The following is an 18,381-nucleotide window of genomic DNA, read 5'->3' as shown; positions in this document are numbered from 1 at the left end:
ATACATTCAAACATTACATATGCAAAACGTTGCATCCCAACGCTTCGTGTCGCGTCACGAAATGGCCGTCGCCTTATTTGATATAGGTGGCAGCAGGCTGAGGTTTGAAGGCCAGCCCATGAAGGGCTCAAGGCCGCCTCGTGCCCAATAGAGCCAGGGAGAAATAACTGAGACGGCCCCCAGCGGCCCTGCCCGACCCCGTTCAGAAGCGGACAGGGACGTCTCAACCTTTTCTCGTTCGATTCTAACCCCGAGCAAAACCCACAGAATCTCTATCGAGGAGAGGCCATCGAGCCACCTAAGCCTATCGAACAGCTCGGGCATCTGCCGGGAGGTGGGTTAAGAAGTTGTGGAATGCCACCAGAGGGCTCTTCTGACCCCATCAGCAAATGATGGACACGGATTCCACATGAACGTACCCGTTAGCGAGCTCATTGAGCACAACACTCAAGCCACCGAGGCAAGTGTTGTTTACTTAGCCCCTCCGATTACGAAAATTGAGGATGGGGTAACATGCAAATTACGGCCGACCCCTATCAGACCCTGACAAGGCCTGGGGGCTCGAGCCGCTCAATACAAGGACACAGGTTCGAAGGCCCTCCCTTGCCAAGCCCATAGAGTCCCCATTTGGGGATTTCTGTTGGAAGACAGGGCGGGGAATATTGCAGGGGGTCGGACCTTACTTGGGGGCTGGTTAAGGTATGGCTACCTCCCTTCCTTTTTTTGAAACAATCTCCTCGCATCAAGACCAGTGGCAAGATTCGGGGGAACAGATTGGTAAGATCGCAAAAAACCAAACAAAACAAAATTACGAAGCAAAATCATGAAACTGCTTCCAGACTCGATAGTACTGAGACTTGTTCACATATTACATATAAGTTTTGTTCAAAATTATTCGACTGACTACTCCTACGAAGGGAGAACCATTTCTTTCAGATTATCCGCCAGGTTCTTCGCAAGAGGAGCCACCACCTTGTCAATCGCCTCCAGCTCATCATCCTCATAAGTAGGCGGGAAACCTTCGCTCATCATCGCCAGGTTGATCTCCTTCTCGTAATGAGCATGGGCGACAGTGAAGGCCTAGGTGATCCCGACGTGAAAAGCACTCTCCTCAAGCTGGCCTACTTGGGCCGTGATACTAGCAGCATGGGTCGTAAGCGAGCTGGTCCCCTCCTCTTGTGCCACCTGCAGGTTGTCGTAGACCGCTAGAACGGCGAGGGATAGGCGATCATATTCATCACCTTTAGCTTGAAGAAGCCACCGCACCTCAGCAAGATCGGTGCGCAAACCGGCAGAAACTTCCTCGGCATCCAACCGTCGGGTCACCTCGACTCCAAGATCCGTCTGGCGTGCCTTGGCCTCCCGATGCGCTTCGTCGTGCTCTCGGGTCATCCGCTTGATCACTACGGCATCCTGGTTCACCTTCTCCTACAACGTCGCGGACCTCTCCTCAGCCTTCAACTTGAGGTCCCGCTCTGTCTGTAGCTTCGCCAGGAGCTCGCTGGCTTTCTCACTAGCCGTGGCATTCTTCTACAGCAGCTCGTCTCGCTCCTTTTGGAGCCTGGCGATCTCCTCCTCATCCAGCTTTGTCCTCATCGACAAGTCCTCAAACATCCCGTGGGCATCCTCCGTGTCCTGACGCGCCTGGACCTCCCGCTACTAGGCGGCAGCAAGCTGCGCACCCACATCTCCTCGCAACCGAGCCTCCTCAACAAGGTGATCCCATTCCGCCTTCTGTTCGTGGAGGAACTAGGATTTGCTCCGACTACGAGCAACAAAGACCTAAAAAGAAGACCGGTGTCAGAAATACGAAAACACAAAAATACTTGGAGAAGGAGGAAAATGAGGAAGAACGAGCAGATACCTAGCTAGTAGGAATGACAATTTCACGCAGGGCCCCTCTGACCTGGTTCAGGGCATTCATCATAGTCGAAAGCCCAAAGTCGAGACTCTCCATGCTCTCGGCATGGTCGTCGAGCGTGAAGAGAGCCGACGTTGGGTCCTAAGCAGCCATCCACTGAAGCGCGCGGCTCACCCCGCGCAGGGGAGCGGTTGCCTTCTGACATAGGGGCCGGAGGCGACTCCCTCCTGGTCCTCCGCACCACCACCACGATGCCTGAGGGCCCTCCAATCGGATCCTCCTCCATCTGGGCCGCTTCGAGCGCCACGGGCGGATCCACCTGGGCCCCCGGTGGCGCGAACTGCACTACGCCCTCGAGCACCACCGTGGCTGCGCCTGGCTGATCCTGGCTTGGCGTGGTCACAGCCACCTCCATCGACGATATGCGACCCTCGGCCAGCTGTACCACGCCCGCCACAGAGGATGCCGCCTGCTCGGCACACCGAGGGCGCAGGCGCCACCACAGGCGCCGTCGGATCGGCCAACACGGCTCCAACATCGGCACCACTCCTGCCCGAAACAGGGGTGACACCAGGCAGCGCCATCCATCCCGCCTGAATGGCGAGGCTCTTCTTGGGCGCCAGCCCCAGGGAGTGGCCCGTTTGCAAGAACCTACACAAAGGTAAAAGCCATTAGGTCAAAATAGAAAGGGAAAAAAGGATGAAAACAAGGGAATCAGTAGCTTACGCTGACGTCTTCGGCCGGCGGAAGCGTTTTGGGGATGGATCCCCAGATCCCTACCCCGACTTGTCTGGGCGGGACCGTTTTGAGCCTGCCCCCTGCTCTGAGGCAGGGGGGCTCATCTCCATCGTCTCATGGGGCGCGGCACCAGAGCCACTCCCTACCACTGTCTCATGGGGCATGGCACCAGAGTCGCTCCCCTCCACCATCTCGTGGGGCACGGCACCAGAGCCACTCCCCTCCACCATCACCTCGGGGTCGGCGGCGGTAGGCCCGCCTTCCCCCATCCACCGATCCTCGGCCGGCACGCCGTGTGAAACGGTGGACTCTCTGGCCTCCACTAACCTCACCGACTCATTTTCCTCCACGTGGAACGGGAAGGGTTTCTGCACGGACGAGTAGGCACTTGTTAGCGTGTCCTCGTCCTCTAGGACGCCCCAATCCACGTCGATGGCTACCTCGTCGTCATCGTTATCATCGTTGTCGTCATCATCAATGCTCACGTCCTCTCCCCGATCCCATGCTTCCTGCTTCAGTCGTCTCTCCTCCTTCATCTGCTCCCTCACCTTCTTGTCCCGCTCGGCCATGAGGCGATTCGCCGCCGCTAGGGCCTTGTTCCTTGGCAGTGGAACCGGACTGTCTTTGAAGACTAGCCCCCCGGCTGGTCCCAACGTCGCAAAAGCGAGTATCAAAAATATGGAGATTCAGGAAAAAGAAAGAGCATGGGAGAAGAAGGCTTACGAATTCGAAGAACCCAGGTTCTGGCCGCATTGGGGGATATCCGGGCATCGGATACACAATGTCGAGGACATCGCCTGTGGAATCCTTCATCGACTCCGTCGCCTCCTTAATGCGCTGCGCCACTTTCGAGAAAGGGAGCGCCTCGTCAACAAGCACCGTCCCCTCGAACGACATCCTAGGCATCATCTGATGCAGGGGAAGCGCGCGCGCCATCAGCGGCGCCACCCTCCTCGCATGGTAGGCGCCGATAATCCCCGCCCCCTTTACGCCCCGTTCCTTCAGGGCTTGGAGGGCGGAAAGAAGGTCGGAAAGGTGCTTCTTTGTCTTTGAGCTGGACGCCCAAAGTCCACGACTCCGGAGCCTCTTCAATAAGGCGCCCAGTGTACCTCGGTAGGGTGGCACTCACATCATCCCTGACATAAAACCACTGCGAGTGCCATCCCTTGTTAGAGGTCGCCAGACGCATGAACGGGTAACCCCTCGACCGGGTATGGCGCAGATGAACGCTGGCACATCCCATCGGCACATTCACATCCTTCCCCCCAATCCGCCTCTTCGACAAACTGACGATGAAGAAATATCGCCACAGATCAAAATGGGGATCGATCCCCAGGAAACTCTCGCACAGGGAAACAAACGCCGCCATATGTTGAACCCCGTTGGGAGTTAGATGCTGCAGCTCCACCTCATAATAATCCAGCAGCCCCCGAAGGAATCTATGTGCGGGTACGGCAAATTCCTGCTCATGGAAGATGGTGAAAGACACGACATACCCTTCGGGCGGCGCCGGCTCATGCTCGTCACCAGGCAGCAGCCATTCCTGGACGGCGGACAGTGGATGGAGAAGGCCACGACGGACGAGGCCCTCCAAACGTTGAGAGGTGATGCTAGATCTACCCCACAACTTCATTAAAGCAATTGGGGAGAAAGGTGGCTGCGAGCTTGACGGCGGCTACGAGGCGGGCGTAAGCTTGACAGCGGCTGCAACATGGATGCAAGCCGGTCAACGGTGGCGGTGCAGGCGTAGGAGGCTAGGGCAATTGGCGGTGGATGTTTCAGACGCAAAGGCAAGGGGGCGAAATATGGAACCTTGGGGGTGAACCCCATGGTTTTATAGGGGCGACGGGCGCGAGAAGGGCAACCGTCCGCCTCGATCTCCGGGGCTGCCATGCGCACTACCGCGTCACGTCACGGGACACGCGCTCGTAGTCCCTATCCTCTCCCACCGAAAATCACGGTGGACGGTTCGCCTTCCCCGGGTGAATCCAGACTCTCTTCCCACCTGGGGAACGCAGGTCACAAAGATTTTTTCTCTATGGCCCACCTAGGGCCCAGAAGCTCGACGACCGGCCCAACTGAGGATGGGTCCGCGAATGATCCGAAATCAAGGGCGCAAGCATTACTGGGGTCTCGATCCATGGTCAAGCCCCAGTTAGGTCAGCCTTGAATGAGATCCCCGCGAACGGGATACCACGACCCCTTCGAAAAAAAAATATATATATCCAGTTGACGAAAAACTAATTCCTTCAGCCTTACCCACGAAAGGTCCGATACAATCCCCAGGCGACCCTACTCGAATCACCCGGGGGCTCGGGGGCTACACCCATCGGGTGCGCTCGCGCACACCCTCCGGCAAAGTACTCCAACGAAATCAAGAACACCCCCCAGGCGATTCTATCTGAATCACCCGGAGGCTCGGGGGCTACTGTCGGGGACCTAATACTGGGGTACCCTAGGAGGTGGAACCAATAACCATCGAACGTTAAAAACTTCTGGACGGACAAGGGCGCCGCTGCATTCCTTGCCTGAATGATGAAAGTTAGGTTCCGTCTCGCCCGACGCCTTTGGGCTAGCCCCGCCTTGCCCGAGGGCTAATGGCTAGTCTCTGCCTCACTCGACGTCTTTGGGCCAGCCTCGCCTCGCCCAAGGGCTAAGGGCTGGCCTCCGTTCCGCCCGACGCCTTCGGGACAGCTCCGTCTCGCCCGAGGGCTGAAGGCTAGTCTCCGCCTCACCCGACGCCTTCGAGACAGCTCCGCCTCGCCCGAGGGTTGAGGGATACACTCTGCCTCGCCTGACCCCCGAGGGGTGGGCTCGGTCACGCCCAAGGGATAAGGACTGGACTCCGCCTCGCCCAACGACCGAGGACGAACCTCGCCCCATTCGATGTCCAAAGACTAGTTTCATCTTATCTGATAACTTCTCTCCCGTTCCCTCATGATGATGGGTACAGAGCAAGACAAGACGTTCGGGTCAACCACGGCTTCAAGGACCATACCCTGTGCCCCGGTAGGAAAGGTACTGCCAGGGAACGACTGGACAGGTGCTTTAGACCCTTCTGGGCGCCGTAGAGCCCAAAAGGTATTACAGGCGCGTGCTCCTCGCCCTATAGAGTTGTAGACGCCGCCTTCAGCTCTGGGACACAGAACCCGACGAAGATACACGACAACCACTACACTCCAGAAAAGGATTTGTGATCTCCACGAATGACGGACATGCCGTCACCACGTTATGGACCCAAGGGAGTGGCGCCCGCTTCCCGACCCCTCGGGTCCACCAAATCAAAGGACCTTGCCCACAACGCTACTCCGGACCTCGACCCCGCGTCCCTCCGACAGAGACTCATAGGAGCCAGAAGGCATGCGGAGCAAGGCTGGGCGAGGTTCATAAGTCAAAATCACTATACTGCAGCCCATATCCTGCGCAGGGCAGTATTCTATAACCATCCTGACATTCTACAGGAGCATCAACAGTATTGTAGGCGCTTATCATCCTTTCGCACCCATCAGAATGAGAAACCAGGCTGGGTAGACGTGAGCCACAAGACTAGGTAGAGTACGCATCCTAAGCCCTCACCCTTGTAAAGCTAGCCCCTTCATCTATAAAAGGGGATGCGCTTCCTCCAACAGAAGGGGAGACCGAACGAGATAAGATACACACACACACAGTCAAGCTACTACCAAGCTCTTGGCCTCCTTTCGACCCTTCCATCAGAGACTTAGGACCTGTCCCTCTCTCGATCGTTTGTATCCCCTACTACGAACTATTCACGGTGCTAATAACACGAGTAGCAACAAACTAGACGTAGGGATATTCAGCCCAAACCAGTATAAATCTTGTGTCCTTTAGCGCACCATCCGAGCCTAACGCGCATTACTATAAATTTACTTACCGGTGCTGGTACGAAACACCGACAGTAATATATAGTGCTAGTGTTTTGTATATATTCCAAAAGCCCCATGACTTAAAGATAGTAGCCGACGATATATATCATCAATTGACGCTACATAAGCCATGTCGTGTGAAGCAAGTCAATACTCATCACCTTTCGAAGACTCCGGCTGCACCATGACTCGGTGATAAACCTAACCCCAAACATTTGATCCTGTGAGGCATGACTCCATGCAAAGAGAGCGACTTAGGACCCTAGTCCACGAGGTTGAAAAAACGTATGGTAGGTTCCATTCCCCATATTGTAGTTTTTAAATTTGAAATTGATAATCAATTCCACTCTTTAGGGATAGATCACACAGTTGTACATGAGCTAATCAAAATTGTGTTTTTTATGAATTACCTAACAAATTGTTGTTCATTGGTCTAAACACTAATCCTTGGTTAGTACTCTATACCAAATCGTATTAGTCATTACAAATTACAACCATGAGTGCTTATTATACTAAAGGGTCTCAAGTTTTAATCTTACTTTGGTCCCCGAAAAACTTAGGGCAGGTGTTGTTGATGGGACTGTAATTTTTTTATTAAAAAATCACTCCAATAATTTCCTCAACTAGATCTCTAAATATTCCCACCCTCTATTTCTGATTTCTCGTTCGGCAAAGAAAGATAGAGAGCAAAACTTCACCGAAGTGTTGAACATTCAAACAAGATATAGGGAAGTTGTTGGTGAGTAGAGAGACATAGGGAGCAATTTTACTAATATGGATCTCTAAACGAGGATCCAGAGAGTGGATTCTAGAAAACAAATGGAGATACTCTAACATATCATATAATATTGAAACAACACAAATGATGTCACGTTATCGATGACTACATCGCCTGTATTACTGTTCTTGGTTAATAGGGTGCGACGTCAACAATTTTGATAGAATTGCATAGAACTAAAGAAGAAGAGATGATGAACTGAGTTAATTATTAAACCTCCTAAGCATGTTTCTAGAACTTAATGCATCATAGGACTAAATTCAAAAGGTGCATATGAAACATACAAGACGAACTATAAATCATATGTTATTTATTGATGTGACATCCTTGGAAAAAAATCAAAATGAAATGGTTAGTAAGATTGGCCTAATCGCCTATTTGACCTATGATCATTTCAAATAGCACTTACCGTGAACATAAGTATACTAGTATGAATCTACCAAGCACCTGAACCACTTTCAGCCTGGGTGTGTCCAATGCCATCATGAACTCCAGATACCCTACACCGTCTCGCCGGCAATCCATATTGAATCGGAAATTCAGAGCATGATTTTAGAAAAAAAATTTTTTAAATTACTTTATATTTTTTGAGATAAAAAATCCTACGGATTTTCTAATTAAATCAAATTTTAATATTTTTAGTTTCCTATTTTTCAAAGAGTATTTATATTTAAAAACTAATTTTCTATATCTTGTTTTATTAAGTTTATTTAATTGACCTCTTTGAACTATCAATTGAGGTCAAAATCAAATACAAACATCGGATGGACTTCATATATCAGCCCAAATAGAGCGGGCGCGAGCGGGCGATGCGAAACCTTTTCTCCCAGGCCCAGTCCAATTACCGAACTGCGGCTGCGGCTTCTTCTACCCAGCTCGGATATCTTTGTCGCGTCCTCTGATATCAGCGCGCTCCCCGTCTCCACCTCCACCTCACGCCACGGCCAAACATGCTGATTTCTCCGAGACTTGCAGCACCGGCCGCCTCTTGGACCTCCCCTTCCTCCACTCTCAGCACCACCACGCCCACACGTCCAGGGATCCGCGGTCGGAGACGAAGCGGTTTCCACACACCGGCCGACACGGCTTCCCGTCACCACCGCGACCGTAGCCGCCTGGCGCTCCGCTTCGCATACCGCGTACCCTCCGCCTCTGTCACGAGTACCAGCTCACCGGAGCCCATCGATTCCCGATTCGACAGCGAAGAGCTCGGTCTGCTGTGCCGAGAACCCAACCCAGAGGCCGCCGTTAGCTTGCTCGACCAATTGCTCCAACGAGGCAGCGCCGAACAACTCGAGCCGGAGGAGCAGGCCGCGCTCCTCCAGGCCTGCGCCGACACGCGGTCGCTGGCCTCGCTCAGGCGCGCCCACCGCCTGCTCTCGTCCAGGCTGAGCTCCTCGATCCCCGCGCCCGTCCTGCACAGGATCGCCACGCTGTACCTCAAGCTCGGCGCCCGCAGCGACGCGCGGCGAGCCCTTGAGGAGCGGCCGAGGCGGCGGTCTCCGGCGAAGGAGGAGGACGCGGCGGTCCAGGCCAAGCGGCGGGAGGCGTACGCGAAGGTGCGGGAGCTCCACGCGCAGATCCGCGCGGCGGGGTACGTGCCGGACACGCGCCACGTGCTCCACGACATCGACGAGGACGCCAAGGCCCGCGCGCTCATGTACCACAGCGAGCGCCTGGCCATCGCGTTCGGGCTGGTGAGCACGCCGCCGGGGACGCAGCTCCGGGTCATGAAGAACCTCCGCATCTGCGGGGACTGCCACAACGCCGTCAAGCTCATCGCCAAGGTCACCGGCCGCGAGATCGTCGTCAGGGACAACAAGCGCTTCCACCATTTCAAGGACGGCGCCTGCTCCTGCGGAGACTACTGGTGAGGAAGCCTTCTCAGCAGCTACCACAATTGATCACACGCAGGTTGAGTTCTTCATAACAAGTTTGTAAATTTGTGACACTTTGTTAATGGCGAGAGAAGGATGAAAGAATTGGTTTAGGCCTTTAGATTACCCCAAAATTCCAAGTTTTTTCACTCTCTCTCCATCACATCAATTTTTAGCCGCTTGCATGGAGCATTAAATGTAGGTAAAAAAAATAACTAATTACACAGTTTAGTTGGAAATCACGAGATGAATCTTTTGAACTTAGTTGGTCCACGATTGGACAATATTTACCAAATAAGACGAAAGTGCTACTATTCATCGGGTTTGAAATTTTCTTCAATCTAAACAAGGCCTTAGCCAACTTGTAGTTTGATGTGTTGGCCAGCAAGATGACTGACTTCCAAGTACAATTTGTGCGCTGCTAATACGCAATTCATGAAAAAGGACACAATGCCGCGCAGGGAAAACTCTGAAAGAATCAAGAGAACAGAACAATGAACTCGAAGCTAGGATGTGCAATGGCTAAGAACTCAGGGGCTCTGCTCAATGCGTGGCCGGCGAGTCCGTGCCACCACCGTCCGCTGCTGCGATTGGCAGACCTGCGCCGGGAACTTGCACCCGAACCGCTTCGTCACTATCGCGCCCCACCTCCCATCCGCCGTCACGGACGGCGCTCCCCTATCCACCGGCGCCCCACCTCGCCGGTCCATCTTGTCGATGGCTTTCCTCATGCTCGTGCACTCGCGTTCGAGCTCCTGCACGCGGTTCCGCATGCTGTCCATGTCGAGCCGCAGCATCTGGTTGCCCCGTGCCGCCACGCGCCATGTCCCACCACCATCGCTCTCACCGCCTTCCTCCCCTGACCCGGCTGCGCCGCCTTCGTTCGCCATGATGGTCCGCGCGATGGCCCGGCGTAGCTGGAGCTGCTCGAAGAAGAGCACCTGCACGACCGTCCGCAGCGGCAGCCGTTCGTTCTGCGCCGCGTGTGTGCAGGCCTCCAGCGTCAGCTTGCGCCCGTCCACGACGCCGCTCACCTTCTCCTTCTCTTCTTCACTCAGACCCGGATGAGCCTGCAGAGAGAACAGCCAAAACAAGCATTCATCATTCATCAGCACCGGCATTGTTTCACAAGCTTGCAGACAAGAAGATCACAAGAACGCGCTGCTCCCTCACCTTGAGGTAAATGTCCACAGCTCGGTAAAGGCCATCGTCGTACACGCGGGCACCGTCCGGCAATGCCCAGGCGAGGTCGCAGAATTTGTCCGGCTTCAGGTTGGCATCTGTCGCGATCTCCCCCAAGTAGGCATCCACCAACCTCCCCACGGCCAGCATGGCTCGTCGGCTAGCCTCTCTGCCTGGGGTCTCCGCCTCGCTACCTTCCTCTTCATTGCCCTCGTCAGCGACGTCGCGGCCTTCCAGGAAATACCGCACGATGCGCTCGACGCAGTCCACGTCGTAGAGCGTCTCCACGAGGTACGAGTAGCTCGGGATGAGCAGGTCGTCGACGGCCGCGTCGGGCAGCCGCGCGGCGATGCGCCGCTCAAGCATGTCCCGTGACGCCTCTGACGCGTGGAGAATGTTCGCCGTACGCAGGAGACCGAAGAGGACGCGCGCCGTGGTGGCGCCCACGACCGTGCCGGTGTGGGCACTGCTCTTGATGGTTTCCTCGGGGAGGTTGGCAATGACGGTCTCGAGAAGCGCCTTCTGCTCTCCATCAGACGAAGGCGGCGCAACGGCGCCGCCCCCACCGCCGCCGACATGCCTGCTAGTGCGCGACAGCCCTGGGATGGACCGCTTGGCGTACGCAATGAGAGCCCCCTCAATAACCTCAGGGCCGACGCCGTGCTCCTTCATGGCGGCAATGACACGGGTGAACGTGGCCAAGGACAGGCCAGCGAGGTCGTCGAACCAGGTGGCCCCGGCGGCGGCGCCGGTCTTGCGGCGCTGGCGGTCGCCGGCCCTGGCGTCGTCGGCGATGGGCCAGCCGAAGAGCGCCGTGGGCGTGGACGCGGCGGCCTTGGCGGCGACGGCGTCCACGCAGCGCGACACGAGGCCGAGGTCGTCGGCGAGGGGGAGGAGGCCCTCGCAGGACTTGAGGGTGCGGATGGCGTCCCTGGGGTTCCTCAGGACGGTCTGCGATATGAACCGGTCGGCGCGGGAGACGAGGTTGTCTTCCGAGTGGTCGTCGGACATGCCGAGGCGCTCGGCGGCGCACCGCAGCGGCGCCGCTGTGGCCGGCGTGAGGTCGAGCTTGACGCCGTAGCAGAACTTGGCGGCCAGCTCGAACGCCTCCGCGCCGCCGGGGAACTCCGGGAGCCGGATGCGGTGCACGTCCGCCTCCTCGTCCTCCTCCAGCACCACGTCCAGTTCCTCCTCCCTGATCTCCCCCGCATCCTCTTCTTCCTCTGCCCCTCTGCCCCTCCGGCTGGCCTCGCGTGACTCCTTGTTCGTGATGAGGTCGTGAAGCTTCTTGCTCCTCGACATTAACGGGAACTGCACGAAAGGCACCGGATTCAGCAAACTTTTGGGATCACATCAAAAGAGTGCCGAATTTTCCCCACTACTGACAGCTCGAGACTATGAAATGGGCCGCCCCAGCCAACTCGCGACAGAGACATTGACAAGATTAGCATATGGAGATGGAACAGAGATTGAGATGCTCATTTTTTTAGAATCGATTGAAGGACTGGAGGCAAGATTCACCAACCTTGTGGAGATGGAAGGTCATGTCACCCACCTCGATCACTACATCGCTGGGCAATCCTGTGGTGCAGAACCTGACGGGCACAAACGCGCAGATCAGAGATCACACAACAATAATTCACCACACAGGCAAAAGAACACGAGAGCAATTGCTTTGCTTGCCATGCTTGGCCTTTGGAGCTGGCCGCCACCGCCGGCGGCGGCGGCTGCGGCTGCTCCCGAGCCATCTCCCGTGTGTTCTTCCTCCTCCCCTGCATCGTCGAACGATCCTCTCAGGAACCGCACCAGGCAGGCATTTCTTGGAAGGAACAGCTGGACCGTGGGATTCAGGGAAGGGGAAGCTCGCTTCACTCGCAATAATGGTGTCGTACCTATCTATCCCGGTGTTTTGTTTAGGTGGGGAGGAGTAAAGGATTCCCAAGTGGGGGAAGACGAAGACAAGATGGCGTTTTTGGTTTTTTGATTGAACGCTGTTGCGCTTGCCTCAAAAGCACGTATCCTCCATCACCATCAGCCCTTTGTTTACCCAGCCGTCCGTCCGTACTCGCTTTTCCCCTTGTTTAACTGACCACTGGTTTAGGGGGTGTTTGGTTCTTTAGTCGCTCCTAAAATTCAAGTCACATCGAATATTTAGATACTAATAAGAAATATTAAATATAGATTAATTATAAAACTAATTTCATAGATGAAGACTAATTTGCGAGATGAATTTTTTAAGCCTAATTAATTAGTCATTAGCACATGTTACTGTAGCACCACGTTGTTAAATCATGGACTAATTAGGCTTAAAAGATTCGTCTTGCAAATTAGTCGTAAGTTGTGCAATTAGTCTATATTTAATGCTCCATGCATGTGTCCAAACATTCGATTTGACAGGAATTCTAGGAGGTACTGTAGAAATCAAACAGGCCTTAATTAGTACCGTCCCCCCTCCCTAGTCCGTAAGACCGTCTCTAATGATCCTGTCATGGACGGCTATAAATCTGCGCCCTGTTCGTTTGGGCTGGTTTGGCTTATAAGCCATGACTGAAAGTACTGTTAGCTGGTTTAAGTGTGAGAGAAAAATACTATTCGTTTACTGAAAGTACGAGCAAAACATGCTACTGGTGGTGATTGCTCCTGGACCAATTCACGCGTTTGGTGTGCCCTGACCTGGCCGAATCCATGAAATTGTTCCAAACGTCTCATGCAACGCAAATCTTCGGATTCAAAACAGCTGGTCTCACCAATTGGGCAGAAAGCACCACTACCTCGTTGCAGTGACAACATCGGAGTATTAAAAAGATTCGGACACTGTCTCGATAGAGTGAACACAAAAGTGTCACTATTTTAACTACTAAGCTCGCCGCGAGTCAGGTCAATTAAGTACTAACAACGAGAAGAATGAAGGAATCTCGTGGTAAAAACTGTTCTTTCCCTTATATCCACGGGACACGACCCATTTTTTTCTAACTTCTTGAAACCAGCATCCATACCCTATGATCCAGGCTTCCTTTTTGGTCAGCTCAAGGCCATGCTTTGCTCTCAAAGTTAAAAAAAAAACTTTGAACTCCCGCGGCCGCTGCCCGCTTCTGCCTGTGCTGTGCCTGCAGATGGAAATAATAAATGAGGAGGCGTGATGCGGTCATGAATGCCGGAGGTGGCGCCGTGCCGCCACTGTGACTCTCGCTGCCTTTCATGGTGCCGACTGCCGCCGTGCATGAGGAACCATGCATGTTTGTTTGCAGGAAGAGATCACAACTGCACAAGGCAGCAGCTCTGGAAGGTGAGCCTCAGATCTCCGTCTCTCGCCTGAAAAAAGACGGGGCCTCTGTGCGGCCACCAAGCAGGCACTCGTGCCGGCGGACGATCATGGATTACTATTGTTGACTGGTTTGATACGAGAAAAAAATACTATTCTAGCTGGAAATTTACAATCGTTTATGACCCAGCGAACAGGCTGAGTGGTGGCGATGGCATGCATGTCAGTGTAGTGCGTGGGCGTCCCCTGCGGCCCCTGGACATGGGCCTGGCCGTGCCATGGCGTGTCCACAGGACAGTAGGACGCTCACAAACACAAGGCACGAGCACAAAGGGCAATGGCTTCAAAAGGCTGGGGGATCACCGCGGCACTACGACAACCTTGGCTTTGGCTGCTAGTCTGCTACTGCCAAGTGCCAACAGTTCTTCAGGGATCAGGGGTGGACGGGTGGTGTTTAACTGTGCAGGGGCGGCAGGCCTTTCGCCATGACACGAACCACCAGATTTGGAGTACGTCGTTCTGGCTGGACCTTGCCCAGCTTTCATTCGTCTGTTGTTTTGTACTTGTACAGGCATTGGTCGCAGTCGTAGAACTTGTGGTTCATTCATCTCATCAGAGGTTACAGAAATCCAAGGGGAATCTATGCCTCGTTTTAACCGGACGCAAAAGCACACGAGAGGCTTTCAGAAAAGCCTACGGGCGTGGCTTGCTTCAGCTTTCTCAAAAGTTTTCAAAGCGTTGGAGTACGCGAGAAAGGCTAAAGGCCAAGGCTCAATACGAACAAAATCTCACCAGCATTGTTTTTCTCTATCCAAAACCCAAATGCTTGTAGCCTTGTACTGCTACCTTATGAGCATTGCTGATGGCTTCAAGCATGTTCTGTCTGAATGACGGTGACGGTGAGCCGGGTCATCTTCAGGACAGAATAGTCCATGTCATCATGAGCTATAATGCTTCAGTTTGTTTTTTCAGCGAAGCGAACGGGGTAGATCTCTACCTTTCGTTCGTGTTCCATCACCCAAAAAAAAAAAAAACTTCAGCGTAGGTCCAATCTTATCTTCCTTGAAAACGGGTAAGCAATGAGGCATTAGCGATGGCAGTTGCGGCGGCTTTCAATGAAGATGCTGGAAATCTTGGCGACGCAGGGATATGGGGCACCAGCAGTACCTAGTGGTGCACCAGCTTTGCCAAACATTTGTGGGTCATTTCATGCGTCAGTGTGCATGCTCTTAGAATTTATATGGATAGTTCCCGTTAATCAATACAAAGAAATTCCAATAAATCTTAAAGGCCTAATACTTGTGTTTTCTAATAGGCTTTAATGTTTAAGCTTATGAGTAGAGGTGGAGGGTACCACATCAATTAGTACTATATTGCTAGTTGATGTGGAGGTAGGGGTTCTCATCCCTATATATATATATATATATATATATATATATATATATATATATGTATGTATGTATGTATGTATGTATGTATGTATGTACCCTCCTGAGAAAAGACACACAAAAAACTATTATTGAGAGTTCTAGTTTGGAAAATCCAAAGTTAGTAAATTAGTATTTTTCTCTTCTCGCTGCTGCGCCGCCGCCGTAGTCTCTCCGTCCCGGCGTCTGCGTGCACCGATGTTCGGGAGAGCAGGTCTTCGGAACCCTCATCCTTGTGATCCTGCACCGGGAGAGGACGAAGGTTTTTGGGAAGCGCTCGTGACCAATCTATTATTGTCGTTCGTCTACTGTATTGATCATGATGATCTTAGCTATGTTACTAGCTATATTGCTATTAATGCTGCTTGATTTAACTAGTATATTAGAGATCTGCATGCTAATTTATGAGATTGTCATGATTTGTATTCTGCTATTAATCTGAAAATTAATCACGAAATTGCCTAATTATTCAACACATGCATGTCATGGTACAACTCGAGTAATATATAATCTTTGCATTGACAAGATCAACTTCTTTAGATTTCGCCTTTATGCAGTTTTTTTCTGTCTTTGTTTGCCAAGAGTTTAGCTCCTCTAGTTCCCGTTCCTAGTTAGACGAATGCCTCGACGAGGGGGGGTTCCAATTGGCTAAATTCCACATAGTGCCGAATTGCTGTTCATCTGAAACATTGTACTGTGGAAGCTGGGGACCGCTATTTTTTTCTTCTTCTAGATATTATGGCATGTTCGCTTGTCTTATGAGCCGTACTTTTTCAGCGAAAGAATAATATTTTTTTCTTACAACAAATCAGCCAACAGTACTTTTCAGCTCGTGTTTCTAGCTAAGCGACCAGGGCCATCGTCAATCAGTAACGGCGGAACACAACGACAAGCATGTAAGGAACTAGTCTTATGCCGGCAGAAAGTTTAGGGTGAAACATTCCGCTACAGAATGTTACAGCAGTAAAGTGTACATCGCAAGGGACAAAGGTGACGAGACTAAACAAAACGATCAGCATTCTATTAACAACTCTTATATTACGTTTCTCCTCTGCAGAGAGCGACGATTGGAAAACCACTGTAGGCTCACATGGTGCTCAAGAATTGGCTGCATTAGTGGAACGATCAGGACTAATGGCCGCATGCATTGACACGCATCACGGCTGGCTGGCTAGAGATTCAGAAGACGCTGTCAGATCTAGTCGTCTGGCAAATGTGGCCCTTGGCTTCTCGCAGGACTTAAAATTCCTCTGGCAGATGAATAAGTAACCCCAACCACTGCCCATCATTGGCCCCCAGCAGTTCGTTTCGATTGATTTTTCCCATTTGTTTTCGTGCAAAAGCTGGTTGGCAGGGATCAAAGACGATGGGGCCGCGACAAGCAACGGGGCATGCAGAGACAAGGCAGCCCAGCTTGGCAGGGCAGGATGGCACGCAAGCGTGGCAAACGGGCAACGAACGAACGAGCGGCCAGCCGGCCGGCGACAGAATGATCGTGCGCGGCATCGCAATCGCTGGCACTTTCCGCTTGCCTATGAGTGGGCGGGCCGGGCGAGCGATGCGCGCGCGCACGCGGCGTCAATCATACGCGCGCCGGGACCTAATCCGTTGCCTGTTCTTTTTTTTTCGTCTGGGGACACGAATTCTTGCTGATGGATTAGAGATCGGAGAAGAAGAGAGGTGGAATCCTCGGCCGCAGGCTCCGGCCGTGCCCAAGTCGCGGGGCGCACGGCCGATTTTTGGCGGTGAAGCGGGGGGATTCCGGACGATTTGTCGCGGGCGCGTCCGCGCGTGGGAACGGCGAAGCGAAAAGATAGACGAGGCAATTTTGTGGAGGTTTTCGGGATATTATTACGGATGGATGGATGGATGGATTGAATCTTGAAGGGTCCGTGCGTTGGGCTCACTGGGCCGCAAATCTCAGACACCTTATTGGGCTGAGCTGGTTTGGTTTGCTATCGTGCGTTTACTCGTCCTCTTTACGTATAAGGAATGTGACCGACTGACCGTAATCTGTTTTTCTCCTCGAATCTAACTCCTGACCCCTCAAAAAATAAACCATTCAAATTATCCCCCTAAAAAGCCATTCAAATTATCTAGTGGTTTTAAAGGCGGTGTCTACTTTTTCGCTAAAAAAATTGGTAAATACATGATAATATTTTTAAACCATAGAAGGTGTCTCTAACCGTCTAAAAATAATGACAAAAATTATAGAGATGGATTAGGATAGGATCCAAGTAAAATACGTAGAGTTCATGAAAATATATCTAGAAGCTTAAAATAGATTTGGCCTTAACAAATTTAGACAAATATCCAAAAAAAAAAAGGAAACTTCCTAATCAATGTATAAGCATGTGTTAGAGCTAAGTCTATTTTTAAGATGCAATTAGCATTTTACTTGTCGACGAGGAAGATCAGATCACGACGTAAGATGTTTGGTTCTAGAGTTTGACGAGGAAAATCATATCATGATTTAGTTCTGAGAGGTAAAATTAACCTTTTCCTTACGAACGCATGATATCATTGGACAAATCTATAAGACTCATATACCCATATGTCTTAGAGTATCACATGTCGAGACATAATATTAATCTTGAGATGAATTAAAGCATGACGTGGAAGGGCGGGCCTGGTACAAGCGGTAGAGTCTTACTGCCTATGACCGGAAGGTTCTAGGTTTGAGTCGTGGTCTCCTCGTATTGCACAGGCGAGGGTAAGGCTTGCCACTAACACCCTTTCCCTGACCCCGCACAGAGCGGGAGCTCTCTACACTGGGGACGCCCTTTAATTAAAGCATGACGTGGTTGTTTTATAAATTTTCGAGCGACAAGTCAGCTAGATGACTATATGCAATAAAGGCCTCCTTTGGCACGGCTCTGGGCAGCTCCGGCTCCGCCCGACAATCACTGCGCATATCACTGTAGGAACACTGTAGCTCAGAGCTGATTTTCTCTCTCCTCCTTTGTTCTCTCACTATAGCTCGGGTACTGTTCACGGAGCCGGAGAAGCTCGTTCTTCGGGCTCCGGCGGCTCCTGCTACAGTGTTGCCTATCGGCTCGTGGGCGGCCGACAGGCCGCTACAGTGTAGGAGCCGAAGCCTCAAGAGCCCTGCCAAGGGGGCCAAAGTGTATGTCTCGTTACAAGGCACTATCATTTTTGTTTGTTATACTATACTATAAAGAAAAGGAGTATCTTTGCTTTGATGAAAAAAGAAGGGTCCGTACGTGGTCTTATTGGGCCGGACATCGGACATGTCACCCCTATTGGCCGATTGGTGTTCTTCGTGCGGTATGGAACCATTGGATTGTTGCTTCGCTGCCTTACACGTTGGGCTTTCCCAAACCCCAGAAGGCCAGAATAGCCCAGCTCCCA

General features: G+C 52.3%; 2 protein-coding genes across 2 annotated transcripts; one reads left to right on the top strand and one right to left on the bottom strand.

Moving 5' to 3' along the window:
* Window positions 1–8,037: 8,037 nt before the first annotated feature.
* LOC136517898 (pentatricopeptide repeat-containing protein At4g14050, mitochondrial-like) lies at window positions 8,038–9,592 on the top strand. The gene is made up of 2 exons (XM_066511556.1): window positions 8,038–9,175; window positions 9,507–9,592. The coding sequence occupies exon 1, from the start codon at window positions 8,212–8,214 to the stop codon at window positions 9,133–9,135; it is 924 nt and encodes a 307-aa protein (XP_066367653.1). The 5' UTR covers window positions 8,038–8,211; the 3' UTR covers window positions 9,136–9,175; window positions 9,507–9,592.
* Window positions 9,425–12,418, bottom strand: LOC136517889 (BTB/POZ domain-containing protein At3g50840-like). The gene is made up of 4 exons (XM_066511547.1): window positions 12,004–12,418; window positions 11,846–11,915; window positions 10,312–11,631; window positions 9,425–10,208 (listed from the first exon to the last, which is right to left on the bottom strand). Exons 1-4 carry the CDS (start codon window positions 12,096–12,098, stop codon window positions 9,669–9,671), a joined length of 2,025 nt encoding a protein of 674 aa, XP_066367644.1. The 5' UTR covers window positions 12,099–12,418; the 3' UTR covers window positions 9,425–9,668.
* Between the last annotated feature and the right edge of the window lie 5,963 nt (window positions 12,419–18,381).

Source organism: Miscanthus floridulus, chromosome 2, assembly GCF_019320115.1.
Source record: "Miscanthus floridulus cultivar M001 chromosome 2, ASM1932011v1, whole genome shotgun sequence".
Lineage (NCBI taxonomy): Eukaryota > Viridiplantae > Streptophyta > Magnoliopsida > Poales > Poaceae > Miscanthus > Miscanthus floridulus.
The sequence above is the reverse complement of the archived record's forward strand: the minus strand, read 5'-3'. Positions and strand labels throughout refer to the sequence as shown.